At 43.8% G+C, this 14654-nt stretch overlaps 1 protein-coding gene across 2 annotated transcripts in view; it reads right to left on the bottom strand.

The window, feature by feature from the left end:
* SNX4 (sorting nexin 4) overlaps window positions 1-14654 on the bottom strand; it is an 80600-nt gene that overhangs the window by 36209 nt on the left and 29737 nt on the right. For both annotated transcript variants that reach the window (XM_061609026.1, XM_061609027.1), the window contains 2 exons: window positions 6163-6235; window positions 4584-4645 (listed from right to left, as the gene is read on the bottom strand). In XM_061609026.1, the coding sequence (XP_061465010.1) occupies window positions 4584-4645; window positions 6163-6235 (135 nt within the window). The remainder of the gene's footprint in view (window positions 1-4583; window positions 4646-6162; window positions 6236-14654) is intronic.

The raw sequence follows: 14654 nt of genomic DNA, 5'->3' as shown, positions 1-14654 counted from the left end.
GCATCACTGAATCTATTTCCTAGTGAATAAAATTTTATTTTAAAAATGCAAAACATTCTCATTGAGTCTGAAATACGCTTCGATGGAATTTTCATTGTGTTTACATGATATCACAAGATTCAGAACAGGATTTTAAAAGAGAGATGGCAATTGCCTTTCAACTCTACTAAATTAATACATTTTAAAAACATCTTGGAGCAGATGGGCGGACAAGATCCTCAGCCGCTAGACTTTTTGTGGTTCCATCCATCAGAGCGGCCAGATTAAGTGGTACTAGGTCTAAAGCCTTCTCCATTGTGGCTCCCAAGCTGTGGAACACTTTACCAGTTGATACCCGCCTAGCCCCTTCACTTTTGTGTTTTCGGAGGCAGTTGAAGACATGGCTCTTTGTACAGTCAGATGAATGAAATGTGCTATAGTTAGGTGGCTAAGGGGGTGGTCTGATATTGGGGTTTTTACTGTGATTAGTATTTTTATTATGTATCTGTTGATTTATGTTTTGATATGTTGTTTTGTTCTATTCCTTTGTATGTCGCCTAGACTGACAGGTTGTCCTGTCAGATAGGCGTTGAATAAATTTTAGATAATAATAATAATAATAATAATAATAATAATAATAATAATAATAATAATAATAATTTGTTATTCTGTGGCAAAATATGCCTACTGTCCATGAGTTCTAAAAAAATTTCCTAATGTTTTACATTATTTTGTTATGTAATTTTATGTCATTAACATTTTTAATGAGAGTACTGAAGCACTATAGATTCTTGCAAATATACCAAACATTCCCAATACAACATTCTATCTAGAGTACTTACAAGACTGCTATTGATACAGTTTAAAATTCTAAAATCAGAGAGGCACATCTGCAATCAATTAGCCTAGTGGATTAAATTTGCCAGTTACAGAATACAAAAAGGAAAATCCATACTAGAGTCAGATTCTTTAATTTTCCAATGAGATGGAAAAATTAAGTACATAAATCCTGAATACACATCACAAAAGACTATTGCATGAGGCAGCTCTTAAAACACCTACAAATAGATAATCTGTGCAATTATCATAATTGTTGTTGTTGTTATGTGCCTTCAAGTCAATTATGACTTATGGCGACCCTATGAATCAGCGACCTCCAAGAGCATCTGTCATGGACCACCCTGTTCAGATCTTGTCAGTGCAGGTCTGTGGCTTCCTTTATAGAATCAATCCATCTCTTGTTTGGCCTTCCTCTTCTTCTACTCCCTTCTGTTTTTCCCAGCATGGACTTTTCTAGTGAATCCTGTCTTCTCATTATGTGTCCAAAGTATGATAACCTCAGTTTCATCATTTTAGCTTCTAGTGACAGTTCTGGTTTAATTTGTTCCAACACCCAAATATTTGTCGTTTTCGCTGTCCATGGTATGCGCAAAGCTCTCCTCCAACACCACATTTCAAACGAGTTGACTTTTCTCATATCCGCTTTTTTCACTGTCCAACTTTCACATCCATACATAGAGATCGGGAATATCATGGTCTGAATGATCCTGACTTTAGTGTTCAGTGACACATCTTTGCATTTGAGGACTTTTTCTAGTTCTCTCATAGCTACCATCCCCAGTCCTAGCCTTCTGATTTCTTGACTGGTGTCTCCATTTTGGTTAATGACTGTGCCAAGGTATTGATAATCCTTTACAGGAATACCCCGCATTAACGTATGCAATGGGGCCAGAGCAAGTAAGTAAACCGAAAATGTACTTAAAGTGAAGCACTACCTTTTTTCACTTATCGATGCATGTACTGCACTGCGATCGTCATATACGGGCATAACTGATGTGCAGTAAATAACGCATTTATAACTAAAATAAACACAGTACTGTAGGCCTTATTTTAAGAAAAAGGGTAAGCTTACCTTTAATGTCGGCTGATTTTTGCGAAATGGATGAACGAAAATTTATTGTAGGAAGGATGAAGGAGAGGGAACAAACAACGCAAGGATCTTACAAAGAGCTGGCACTCGGGATGCTTTCTTTGGGCCTCTTTTGGGGGGGTGATTCTCTCTAAAAGGGGAAATGACCCACTCCAATGGGAGGTGCAAAACTAAGTAGGGGCCGGCCACTAAAGGCGGCTCTTTCATGGGAGATGGCCCCCGTCGCTCTTCCCCACCGCGTCCCAGGCTCTCCCCATCACAGTCTCCTGAAAACTCAGCCTTCCCCAAGCATGTGGGCTCTTCGACCCCAAGGAAGGCCGAAGCGCTAGAGCTGTAGGCAGGCCGGAGTCGCGGCCTGGGTGTCCAGCTCTCCAGGAGAGGGCTACCCCGCGGCTGCCATGCACTCACATCTCTGGACACTTTGGGGTTCCTTTTTTTATGGTGAAGAGCGCACATCGCCGCACACTTACTTTAGTCTTCTTGATGTTCAGCTGTAATCCTGCTTTTGTGCTTTCCTCTTTAACTTTCATCAGCATTTGTTTCAAATCATTACTGGTTTCTGCTAGTAGTATGGTATCCTCTGCATATCTTAAATTATTGATATTTCTCCCTCCAATTTTCACACCTCCTTCATCTTGGTCTAATCCCGCTTTTCGTATATGTTCTGTGTATAGGTTAAACAAATAGGGTGATAAAATGCACCCCTGTCTCACACCCTTTCCGATTGGGAAACAACTGGTTTCTCCATATTCTGTCCTTACAGTAGCCTCTTGTTCAGAGTATAGGTTGCCCATCAGGACAATCAGATGCTGTGGCACCCCCATTTGTTTTAAAACATTCCATAGTTTTTCATGATCTACACAGTCAAAGGCTTTGCTGTAATCGATAAAGCACAGGGTGATTTTCTTCTGAAATTCCTTGGTCCATTCCATTATACAACGTATGTTTGCAATATGATCTCTGGTGCCTCTTCACTTTCTAAAGCCAGCTTGGACGTGTGGCATTTGTCGCTCCATATATAAGAGCCTTTGTTGTAGAATCTTGAGCATTACTTTACTTGCATGGGATATTAAGGCAATAGTTCAATAATTACAGCATTCCTTGGGATCCCCTTTCTTTGGAATTGGGATATATATTGAACGCTTCCAGTCAGTGGGTCACTGTTTAATTTTCCATATTTGTTGACACATTTTTGTCAAAATTTGGACAGATTCAGTCTCAGTAGCTTGTAGCAATTCTATTGGTATGCCATCTGTTCCTGGTGATTTGTTTCTTCCAAGTATTTGAAGAGCAGCTTTCACCTCACATTCTAAAATTTATGGTTCCTCCGTGAATGAATCCATCATCCTGGCTTCTCTTTTATAGAGTTCTTCAGTGTATTGCTTCCATCTTCCTTCTATTTCATCTTGATCAGTCAGTGTGTTCCCCTGTTGATTATTCAACATCCCTACTCTTGGTTTGAATTTCTCTTTCGTTTCTCTAATCTTTTGGAATAGGGCTCTTATTCTACCCTTTTTGTTGTCCTCTTCTATTTCTATACAATAACTATTGTAATAGTTCTCTTTGTCCTTATTTACTAGTTGCTGTATTGTTGCATTTAGGGTTCTGACTGTGTTTCTATCTCGCTTTTGCTTTCCTTCTCTCTTTAACTATCACGATAGCAGTTGGTTTCTTACAGTATATGTCAAAGAACATGTCAAAAATCATTCTCCACTTTATCCTCCTGAAGCGCAAGACAGACAAGAGTAGAAGCAACCACTGCAAAGTCTCAATTTTCTGTTGAGCCCCATACACACATGTGTTGAAGTCACATCACACAATGTGGTCAAAAGGTGCAGAATCTCCAGCTAAGTGTCATGATGACCCAATATGGATGGACTTTCTCCCAGGCTTTGCACAGAATGAAGCACATCCAAAGTGCTTCGAAGGGGAGCTGCTGACAGAACAGCAAAAGATACAGTTTAAGGGCTAAACTGCATTTACTGCTAAACACATTGGTTGGAGTTCCATTATTGTTATTTTTTAAATGGAAATACAGGCGGGCCCCGCTTATACGGCAGGTTCCGTTCTGGACTGCCGCCGTAAAGCGGAAATCGCCATAAAGCGGAACCCATTGAGAATAATGGGCACGTCGCACGAAAATGCCGCAAAAGCGCAAAACTGGCTTTAAAGTGGGGAATTGAAAGCTGACGCATTAGCGGAGCATCAGAAAGCGAAGCGCCGGTAAACAGGCCCCTACTGTAGCAGACACGGGGAGAGAGCCTGATCAGGATTTAGAGCACAACATTAAACCTTTTCCTCCCATAGTGCGTTCCTGATAAAAATTCGCCCCTGCCCAATCTTCTATTAGTCTTGGAAGGGAAGCTCCCACTGGAAGCTTCCCTCTCAGAAGAAACATGTGCAAACAGGGCCTTCCGTAGTGTGAAGGTGCTCAGTCTATGAATCTCCATACCCCAGGAGATCCATTTGCCCTCCTTTTTACTATTCTGTTACCAGCTGAAAACTTTACTGCCTGCTGTTCAGATTTATTTCTCCCTTCTTGACTGTTTATCTACTCCTTTCCTACATTTTAAGTTTGTTTTATAGTTTTGGGGTTTTTAAATTGATTTTGTGAACTGGAGAGGTGGGAATAAAATATCATTCAATCAAGGGATAAATTACTCTCATCTCTTACCTGAAAACTCTCCCATAGTTCCCATGGACTTTGTATACACCATACAGTCGATCCGCCACTCTCTAAAATAAGTATAAACAGTTAGCCTTGTAAATGTGAACATCTTATACGATACACCTTTTCTAGAAAACTGCAGTTAAAGAACATGTCTTCCACTTAATATTTGACTGCTTTTGCCCTCTGGAATGCTAGTCTGACTGACATTAACAAAATACCAGGGGAAAGTGTCATGTTCTCTCTTCCCCTGCTGCTCTCTACTCAAACAAGAAAATGCTTATTTGAACCCACCACTTTCTCGGCATTGTTCCAATTCACATTGTGATCCACCAAAACATATCCTTTCACGTTATTATTGCTTACTTTGGTTTAAGAAACCACAAATAGAGACTCTTGAAAAAAAATTGTTTAAAAAAAATCAAAGCACAACCTTATCTAAATGGTCCATGTTGTCAAACTCTGAGGATATTAAAATTGGGATATGATTGTTTCTACAAAATAGATGCAGACTCTTCTGTAATCAGGTGAGAGGGTTTTTTGCTAGCCTTAACTGTAATTTTTGAAAATATGTGCAGCACTGAAGTCTGGCTCATTTTCAAGATAAACTGAGCCTTCCTAAATATCAGAATTTCATTAGCTACTTTCTAGTCCCCGATACACAGCCTGAAGACAGAAAAAGACAACATGGAGACTAAGGGCGATACCCAATGTTCTGTTGACACAAGGACTTCTGGCTGGGCAATGGAACTTTACCTCCCTCTCCTCCCCATACCTCCCACACCCTCCCCAAATCTGCTCTGTAGGGTTGGGGGGGGGAACCAAAAAAGATTAAGGAGGTGTGGGGAGAGGAGAGGGAAGGGAAGTTCCCTTGCACAGCCACAAGCCCTTGCGCTAAGAGAATTACTTCACTGGATACTGCCCTAAGTAGGCCAGCAACTTCATATTTGAATTTTTAGATCCATTTTATCAGTCCCCACAAGTAAATCAATTAAATCCTTATGGCACAGGAACAATTCTTTATACCTCCGCAGAACACAAGGCAGAGGTTTATTCTTCAATAACTCTTGTCCCCAGTCCCATAGCAAGTAAACTAAAGAGAAAAATGGGCACATGAACTCACAGCACAGCCTGAAGTTCTTCTGGGAATGATCAAAGGAGTGGTTTTACCATTGATACAGTTCAACACAATGGATGGGAGAAAAAACCACATAACACTTCTAACTGGAAGAGACTGGGAGACACAAGAAGAGGTATCTATCCACACCTTCTAAGGAAAATGCATCTCACACTTCCAAGTGCCAGAAATTTAATTTGTGCAATTGCTTCTGTTTTTTACCCTTCATATTAAAGAACCACACTTAAACATTTAATTATTCCTCCAGCTTGTCACTACCATTTCATGAATTCTGTTTTGCAAAGCAAGGGCATATTTTTAGGAATACAAATTTCCACTTCCACAACCCAACATTACAATCAAATTAGTTTCACACCAACAAGAGGTAGGTAAATGGGTTCTCTTAAGTTGTACTTTAAGAAATGCTGACATATGTTACTCTTCAGAGTCCAAGGGGGAAACACTTACAGCTCTAACTCTCAAAAGGTGTGATATGACAGACTGCAGCTCATCACTGTAGTGTTTAAGCTCTGTAAATCTCCTGTGAATGCAAAAACAGATAGCAAATTTCATGATAGGTTCAGAATGAAACAGCTTTAGGACACCAAGCCTGACTTGTTTAAATAGAATTATCTATGGCTTCCTGAAGTAGCAGTCTAGCTGCAGTAAGGGTTTAACAGAGCAGTTATTTATGTAAGGAGGAGTTGGTTGAGCAAAGTGAAGCCTCTGGTTTAATAACTAGCCTGTTCAGTATTCTGTTAGTTTGTAGTGGCAATTTAGTTGAACATGAAATTTAGTACATGCATTTAGGGTACAATTCTAAATTTAAAGAACAAACCCCAGCATGTTTGAGAGAGACAGGAAAAATGGAAAACAAAATACAGTACAATGCAATATGTGACGTACTCTACCACTGTGAAACAGGCCCTGCACATTTATGGCATAGTTCTCCCTTTGCAGTTTAAACACTAAACCCATTTTTAAATGGGGAGAAGGAATGTAAAATATAACGGAATGCACTCTATGCCTTGGAGACTGCAGAATGAAAGACTGTGTATGTAGACACAATTCTACATTTTGTATTCATACCTGAGCTTGGCTCACTAATCTGTTTTTACGAGGTTTGGCAGCAAGCAAGACACTTTACTGAAAAATACTGGACTGTTGCACAAAGTCCAAACCAAAGCAAATGAGTCAGAACAAAGTAATGGCACAAATACACACACTCAGGAAAGATGTGCGCTCATCTGAATGGCTTAGTTACCATCAAAGCTCTCAGAAAAATCCCCTTTAAAAAGCCCACAATACCTGTTCCACCTGTAATACAATGGGTACAGTACATATATTATTCTAGGTGGTGTTCTTAATAAGTGCTCCATGTTGTTGTTGCTTTAATTTAAGCTAGTAACTCAGATAGTTCCTGCATCAGCCAATTTTCTTTGGGGAATATTTTCCCCATTTGCCTTGGAAAGTTTTTGCTCTGTTCTTGTGTTCTGGACATGCAGTCCACATGAGTACAGAGCAACACAATGAATACTTGCACATAAGCACCACTGGTAAGAGTGCTGAGTGGGAAAGGCTCAAGCCTGCTGCATGACATCAAGAGGTCTTCCTCACAAGTGGACCTGCCGACAGGGCAAGTCCACTTGACAGAAATCACACACCAGAACATTCCTCTTCACTGGTGGGGACTCATATCTGCTGCTTCACAAAGCAGGCTACAGATATTCCACTCACACACCTGCCTGCCATGTCAAACAGCTGGCCTGAGCCTTTCCCTGTCAGTTGATCTACTCATGGGGTGCTGATTTATTTTATAGATTTATATGTTACTCTTCCATATGACTATTTTCAGGATACATTAACAGTAAAAGTGTATCACATACTGTATAACACATTAAAAAACCAGCAGCACTAAAGCAGTCACATCATGAGATACAAGCCTAGGAAAATAACTTAGTCTAGTGCCAAAAACATATCAAAGGGGGCGATGCTGAGGACAGTTTCATAAATGGGGCACCATAACAAAGAAGGCCAGTCACCATCTGCATTATTTTGGATGGGAGAGGGCCTCCATGGATGATCCAAGTGAACAGACAGGTTGACGTGGGAGAGGGTGTTCTTTCAGGTTCCCAGCTTGCAAGACTTTAAAAATGTGATTTCGAATTATGCTCAGAAACAGATGAACAGCCAGTACAACTGTTTAAGCACTAGTGTGATATATACCCAAATACTGGTGCCTCACAACTCTATTTTCAACTATCTGTAGTATTTCTGAGCAGCCTTCAAGGGCAGTCTCACATTTAGCACATTGCAACAGTCTAATGTGAAGGTTAACACAGCATGGATAACCATGGCCAAATTCTCTCTGCTCAAGAGAGCCTACAGCTGGCACACCAGCCTCAGCTGGTAAAAGGTGTTCCACGCCACTGATGTCACGTGGGCCTCAAGTAACAACTTAGATCTATGAGCATCTCCAGACTTCAAAGTTGATCCTTTATGGCAACTAGGAATCTCTAGCTTATGGACCTCTCCATTTGGCCCATGATGTCATTTTGGCCAAGTCACACCCATCTCCCCATAAACCTGACATCATATGTAATGTTGGTCTCATGGCAAGTAAACATGCAGCTAGGTCAAAAGGGATTTTCTGGTACCAATCAGCTGATCTGTGGTGCCTGCAAAGCAATGCTGACTGTGGAATGCTTTTTGGAGTAAGCAGTTAATAAAGATAGCTGAAAGACAGTCAGCTTGGAGCAAGCTAGATGTTTTCAAAGTACAACTGTGCCTCAGGTACAGGATGCAGGTACAAGTAAGAATTTAACAGTAGTCACAAGTAGTGATGATGGAACAAAAAAAAAGTCTCAAAATATATAAGTTGGACCCAGATCCCCTCAAAATTAGGCTCAATATTGGGTTGGGTCATTTGAACCTTGTTGCCACTGATTTCATCCCTTCCCTCAACTTATCCAGTTGTGAGAAGAGCTTACAGTGCAGCTGTAAATACAGCCATAACATACTCCAACAGAATCCAAAGATGTCAGGAACCACGGGAAACATTATATATCACAGCAGCTCCCTCTTCAGCTGCATTCTCCAGCAAGATCTTCTTCCACCTCTGTGTACTGCAATAGGCTTGAAAAAAAGCCTTCTACTGGCTCCTACCAAAGACTTTAACCCCCAAGGCTAATTACAGAAGGAGGAAGAGGAGAGGGGAAGGAGGAATTACTGTGGGGTAGTAGAAGAGGCCTCAGTGGTTACACTGAGCCCACAGGCCAGTAGCCCCCCATTCCAAAGCCCTAGTCTTATGGGGAAAGTTGGCAGAAAGGTAAAGGATGAGGGTGGAGACCTCTGGACCCCATCATCACAAAAATAATGAGGCCCATATTTCAGAAAAGGTGCCAGTATTACTTTATTTCAGTCATTCCAAAGCAGACTTGGAGGGTGCGGGCAGGCATCACCCATGATTCGATACAGAAGATTCTTCAACCACAATATGAACCCAGTTGTATAACTTCCATTTCAGATACAGAATCTAGCAAACTGAGTGAATGGGCAGAAAAATGGCAAATGCAATTCAATATAAACAAGTGTAAAATTATGCATATTGGAGCAAAAAATCTTAATTTCACATATACGCTCATGGGGTCTGAACTGGCGGTGACCGACCAGGAGAGAGACCTTGGGGTTGTAGTGGACAGCACAATGAAGATGTCGACCCAGTGTGCGGCAGCCGTGAAAAAGGCAAATTCCATGCTAGCGATAATTAGGAAAGGTATTGAAAATAAAACAGCCGATATCATAATGCCGTTGTATAATTCTATGGTGAGGCCGCATTTGGAATACTGTGTACAGTTCTGGTCGCCTCATCTCAAAAAGGATATTATAGAGTTGGAAAAGGTTCAGAAGAGGGCAACCAGAATGATCAAGGGGATGGAGCGACTCCCTTACGAGGAAAAGTTGCAGCATTTGGGGCTTTTTAATTTAGAGAAAAGGTGGGTCAGAGGAGACATGATAGAAGTGTATAAAATTATGCATGGCATTGAGAAAGTGGATAGAGAAAAGTTCTTCTCCCTCTCTCATAATACTAGAACTCGTGGACATTCAAAGAAGCTGAATGTTGGAAGATTCAGGACAGACAAAAGGAAGTACTTCTTTACTCAGCGCATAGTTAAACTATGGAATTTGCTCCCACAAGATGCAGTAATGGCCACCAGCTTGGATGGCTTTAAAAGAAGATTAGACAAATTCATGGAGGACAGGGCTATCAATGGCTACTAGCCATGATGGCTGTGCTCTGCCACCCTAGTCAGAGGCAGCATGCTTCTGAAAACCAGTTGCCGGAAGCCTCAGGAGGGGAGAGTGTTCTTGCACTTGGGTCCTGCTTGCAGGCTTCCCCCAGGCACCTGGTTGGCCACTGTGAGAACAGGATGCTGGACTAGATGGGCCACTGGCCTGATCCAGCAGGCTCTTCTTATGTTCTTATGAATTAACTGTAATACTTGCTCATGCAAATAGCTGCCTGCCTTTTAAACAATTTGTAGAAGCATTTGCACTTGTATATTCATCTATGCTTCCATCCTATCAGCAATTTTTTTTGTAAAGTTGCAAAACTACTCCAGTGATTTTGGGAGAGTGGGGAATGTCACAGATGTTATTCAATATAGGTGTACGCTCACCCCAGTTCAGAGTGACCACAGTGGAAACCTGCAGAACCAGCTTTCAGCTACCTGCCCCAAAAAGAACACCATATGTTTGTACTGAACTCAGTCAAAATGTACCATTGGTCTCACCTGAAAGGTGATTTTCATAGGAAGGGGCCATCACTGTGGGAAATAGTTCCACCTATCGTGCGAAGGCAAGAATGTTTTTGAAGTCAAGACTAGGGACGTCATGCCCCTCCCACTCTCCAGTTCATTCGTAGCGAGTCTAAAAGAGATATCTAAAAATACAAGAACAAGCCCAACAGGCCCGCCAGGAAAATAACATAATAGTCACATGCATAACAACATGACTCTAACATAACTTCATAACATAACAGAACTAAAAGTCTTGACTTCACTCTTACATTTAAATATAATATGGAAACAATAACATGTAACCCATTGATAAAATCGCTAGTCATCCTCCAACTGGGAGGGTCGTGATGGCCCCTTCCTATGAAAATCACCTTTCAGGTGAGACCAATGGTACATTTTCCATAGGAAGTGGGCCATCACTGTGGGATGTACCAAAGCAACCCATATAGGGAGGGACCACCCACATGTTAATCCTCATTAAGAACCTGTTGCAACACTCGTCTGCCAAAAGAAGCATCAGCAGAGGCATAACGATCAATTTTATAATGTCTTATAAACGAGTGTGGGGAAGACCAGACTGCGGCCCTACAAATATCGGCAACAGGAGCATTAGTAGCAAAAGCAGCCAAAGTGGCAGCTGACCTAGTAGAATGAGCTGTTATACTAGCAGGAACTGGCAGCTTCAGGGACTCATATGCTAAGGTAATGCATGCCCTTAACCAACGGGATAAGGTAGGATTGGATACTTTATGCCCCATAAACCTTGGATGAAAGGATACAAACAGAGACTCCGTTCGTCGAATCTCTTGGGTCCTAGACAGGTAGGTCTTGAGAGCCCTCCGGACATCTAACGAATGCCAAGCCTTTTCAAGAGGATGGGTAGGATCCGGGCAAAAGGAAGGCAACACAATGTCCTGGTTGCAATGAAAAACTGAATCGACCTTGGGACGAAAGGAAGGGTCAGTCTTCAGCACAACAGAGTCCTTATGGAAGACGCAGAGGTGTCTAGCAGAAGACAATGCGCCCAACTCCGAAACGCGTCTGGCAGATGTGATTGCAATCAGAAACAGGACCTTGAAGGACAGTATGCGTAGGGGCACAGTCCTGATGGGTTCAAACGGAGGGCGTTGCAAAGCCTGCAGGACTTTCGGCAAACTCCATGAGGGAAACCGATGGACAACAGCCGGAGAACGTAGGGCGACTCCCCTCAAAAAACATTTGATGAACGGATGTGAGGAAATATGATCTCCAGGAGAGGACACTGAGAGAATGGATGACAGAGTAGACGCATGTCGACGTAGAGTGTTGGGTCGAAGTCCCATCATAAAGCCACTATGGAGAAATTGGAGCACCTGGTGCACATTGGCCTGGGATGGATCGTGGTGGTGGGACTGACACCACTTGGAGAAAGCCACCCAGGTATGTTGATAAATGCGAGTGGTAGATGGTCTTCTCGAGGCCAAAATAATATCAATCACAGCGTCAGACAGTCCAGCTGACCTCAAGTGTCTCCGTTCAAACGCCACGCTGTTAGATTGAGCCAAGTAGGGTCCTGGTGCAGTACTGGGCCCTGGGATAGGAGGTCTGGCGTTACTGGAAGTGTCCAAGGATCCATCATTGACATTGCCAGAAGATCTGAGAACCACGGTCGGCGTGGCCAAAATGGTGCTATCAGAACCAGCTGTGCCCTTTCGGTTCGCGCCTTCCTCAAGGTTTTGGCTAACAATGGTATGGGAGGAAAGGCGTACAATAGACCGTCTGGCCACGGTGTTGTCAGAGCATCCACTGCTTCTGCTGTTGAGTCCAGGTATCGAGCAAAGTACCTTGGAAGCTGGCAATTGTGACTGGAAGCAAACAGGTCGACTGAGAGGGCGCCGAACAGACACTGGAGACGATGGAAAATGGCTGGATGAAGTTTCCATTCTCCCGGGAAGACCTGTTGTCTGCTGAGCCAGTCTGCTGTCACATTCCAAATCCCTCTGAGGTGCTCTGCTTTCAGGGATTGTAGATGTTGTTCTGCCCAGACAAAGATGAGGGAGGCTAAGTCCTGCAGAGGATGAGACCTGGTGCCCCCCTGTCTGTTCAAATGTGATTTTACACACGTGTTGTCTGTTCGAATGAGCACATGATGCAAAGGGAACAGAGACTGAAAATGACATAGAGCCAAGTGGACAGCCTTTAGTTCCAGCCAGTTGATGCTTCGAGACTGCTCTGCGTTGGGCCAAACCCCCTGAACGTACTGGGAGTTGCAGTGGGCTCCCCAACCTATGAGGCTGGCGTCTGCGGTCACGACGGTTCTGCGGGGTTCTCTGAACGACGTGCCCTTGGAGAGGTGTTGAACCTTGGTCCACCAGCGGAAGGAGAGGCGCAGAGCGGGGCTCAAACGAACTTTGCGATGGTTGGAGCTGGCAATGTCTTTTTGAAAAGGCAACAGAGTCCACTGAAGGGGCCGAGTGTGAGCCCGAGCCCAGGGCACAATGTGGATTGTGGAGATAAACATCCCGAGCGCTCTGGCGAGAAGCATGACGTCTGCGGATGTTTGTTGCATCAGGGACCTTGCGATGCTTGTGATGGCAGTGATGCGATCTGGAGCCAGGAAGACCATTGCCTGCAGGGTGTCCAACATTGCCCCAAGATGTAGTAGGCGTTGGGTTGGTTGGAGATGGCTTTTGTCGAAGTTGACAAGCCAGCCGTAGGTCTGCAAAACATTGAGGGTGATCATTAAATGATGATGAGCCAGCTCTTCAGACTTGGCCCGTATGAGCAGATCATCCAAATATGGGTAGATATGAACCCCTTGGGTCCGAAGGTAAGCCACTAGGATGAGTGGCATCGCTCTATATTGAAAATGTTGGTGGCCAAAAGCAAACCGAAGAAACTTTCTGTGGGCTATGCAAATGGGTACATGGAGATACGCTTCCTTAAGGTCGATAGAAGCCAGGAAGTCTCCTTCATGCAGACTCTCGGTAATGGAATGGAGAGATTCCATTTTGAACTTGAGGTATGTTACAAAACGGTTGACAAACTTGAGATCCAATACCGCCCTCCAAGATAAATCTCGTTTTGGCACAGCAAATAGGAGGGAGTACACCCCTTCCGATCTCTCAGTTGTGGGAACTGGCTCTATTGCCGCTATGTGCAAGAGGTGATGTATAGCTGTCTGCATGATGTTGTGCCTGGCTGGTGCCCTTGGGCAAGGAGACGGGTGGAATCTGTCTGATGGGGTTGCCCAGAACTCTATGGTATAGCCATAAGTGAAGAGGTCCCTGATCCAGGAGACCGTAGTAAGGCGCAGCCATCGATCTCCAAAATTAAGTAATCTGCCACCTATGGGGATGGCGTTAATACTACTTGTGTAGGCGAGGACCTCCCCTATATGAGGACGATGAGTTGCCCCTGCGCCCTTGGTACTGACCTCTGCCCTGGAAGCGTCGGTTCCAGGAACCCCTGAATGCGTTGGAATCATAGGGTCTGAAATCGCGGCCTCGTCCTCCTGGCCGCATTCCTCGAAAAGGCTGGTTAGAACGAAAGGAGGGAAATCGCCTGAAGGGCCTGTGGTCGATGTTCTTGACTGTGGCTAGAACCGGTTTATGGGCGTCTTTTGGATCAACCAGAACTGCCTTTAGAGCTTCCTCGCCGAAGAGTAGAGATCCGGAGTAAGGAGCCTTGGACAGGTTCAATCTGGCCGCTGAATCAGCTTGCCAGTGGCGAAGCCAGAGGGTACGACGAGCGACTATTTGAGTCGTCATGGCTCGTGCCCCTAATTGGGTGGCATCCAAAGTGGCATCGGCCACAAAGGCTGCTGTCTTACGTAATTTCAATAGTGCTCTTTTGAAGGCGACAGGATCAGGGTTATCATCCTCTAGAAGGTCATCCAGCCACATCATAGATGCTCTGGAGAAGATGGAGGCTGAGGCGGAGGCACGCATGGCTAGGGCAGTGGCCTCGTGGTTCTTGCGGAGGGCGAAGTCTATTCGACGCTCAGTAGTATCTTTTAGGTGGGATTCCCCTTCCCTGGGCAAGATAGATCGTGAAACGAGGCGAGCGATCGGTTCATCTATGCCAGGGACATCTAACTTGGTGGCGAAGTCTGGGGCTAGGGCGTAAAGTCTGTCAGCCATGTTCTTGAAGCGTCGAGCTTTGAGTGGGTGGGCCCATTCT

Source organism: Rhineura floridana, chromosome 2 (genome assembly GCF_030035675.1).
Source record: "Rhineura floridana isolate rRhiFlo1 chromosome 2, rRhiFlo1.hap2, whole genome shotgun sequence".
Taxonomy (NCBI): Eukaryota; Metazoa; Chordata; class Lepidosauria; order Squamata; family Rhineuridae; genus Rhineura; species Rhineura floridana.
This window is presented reverse-complemented; position numbering and strand designations above follow the sequence as displayed.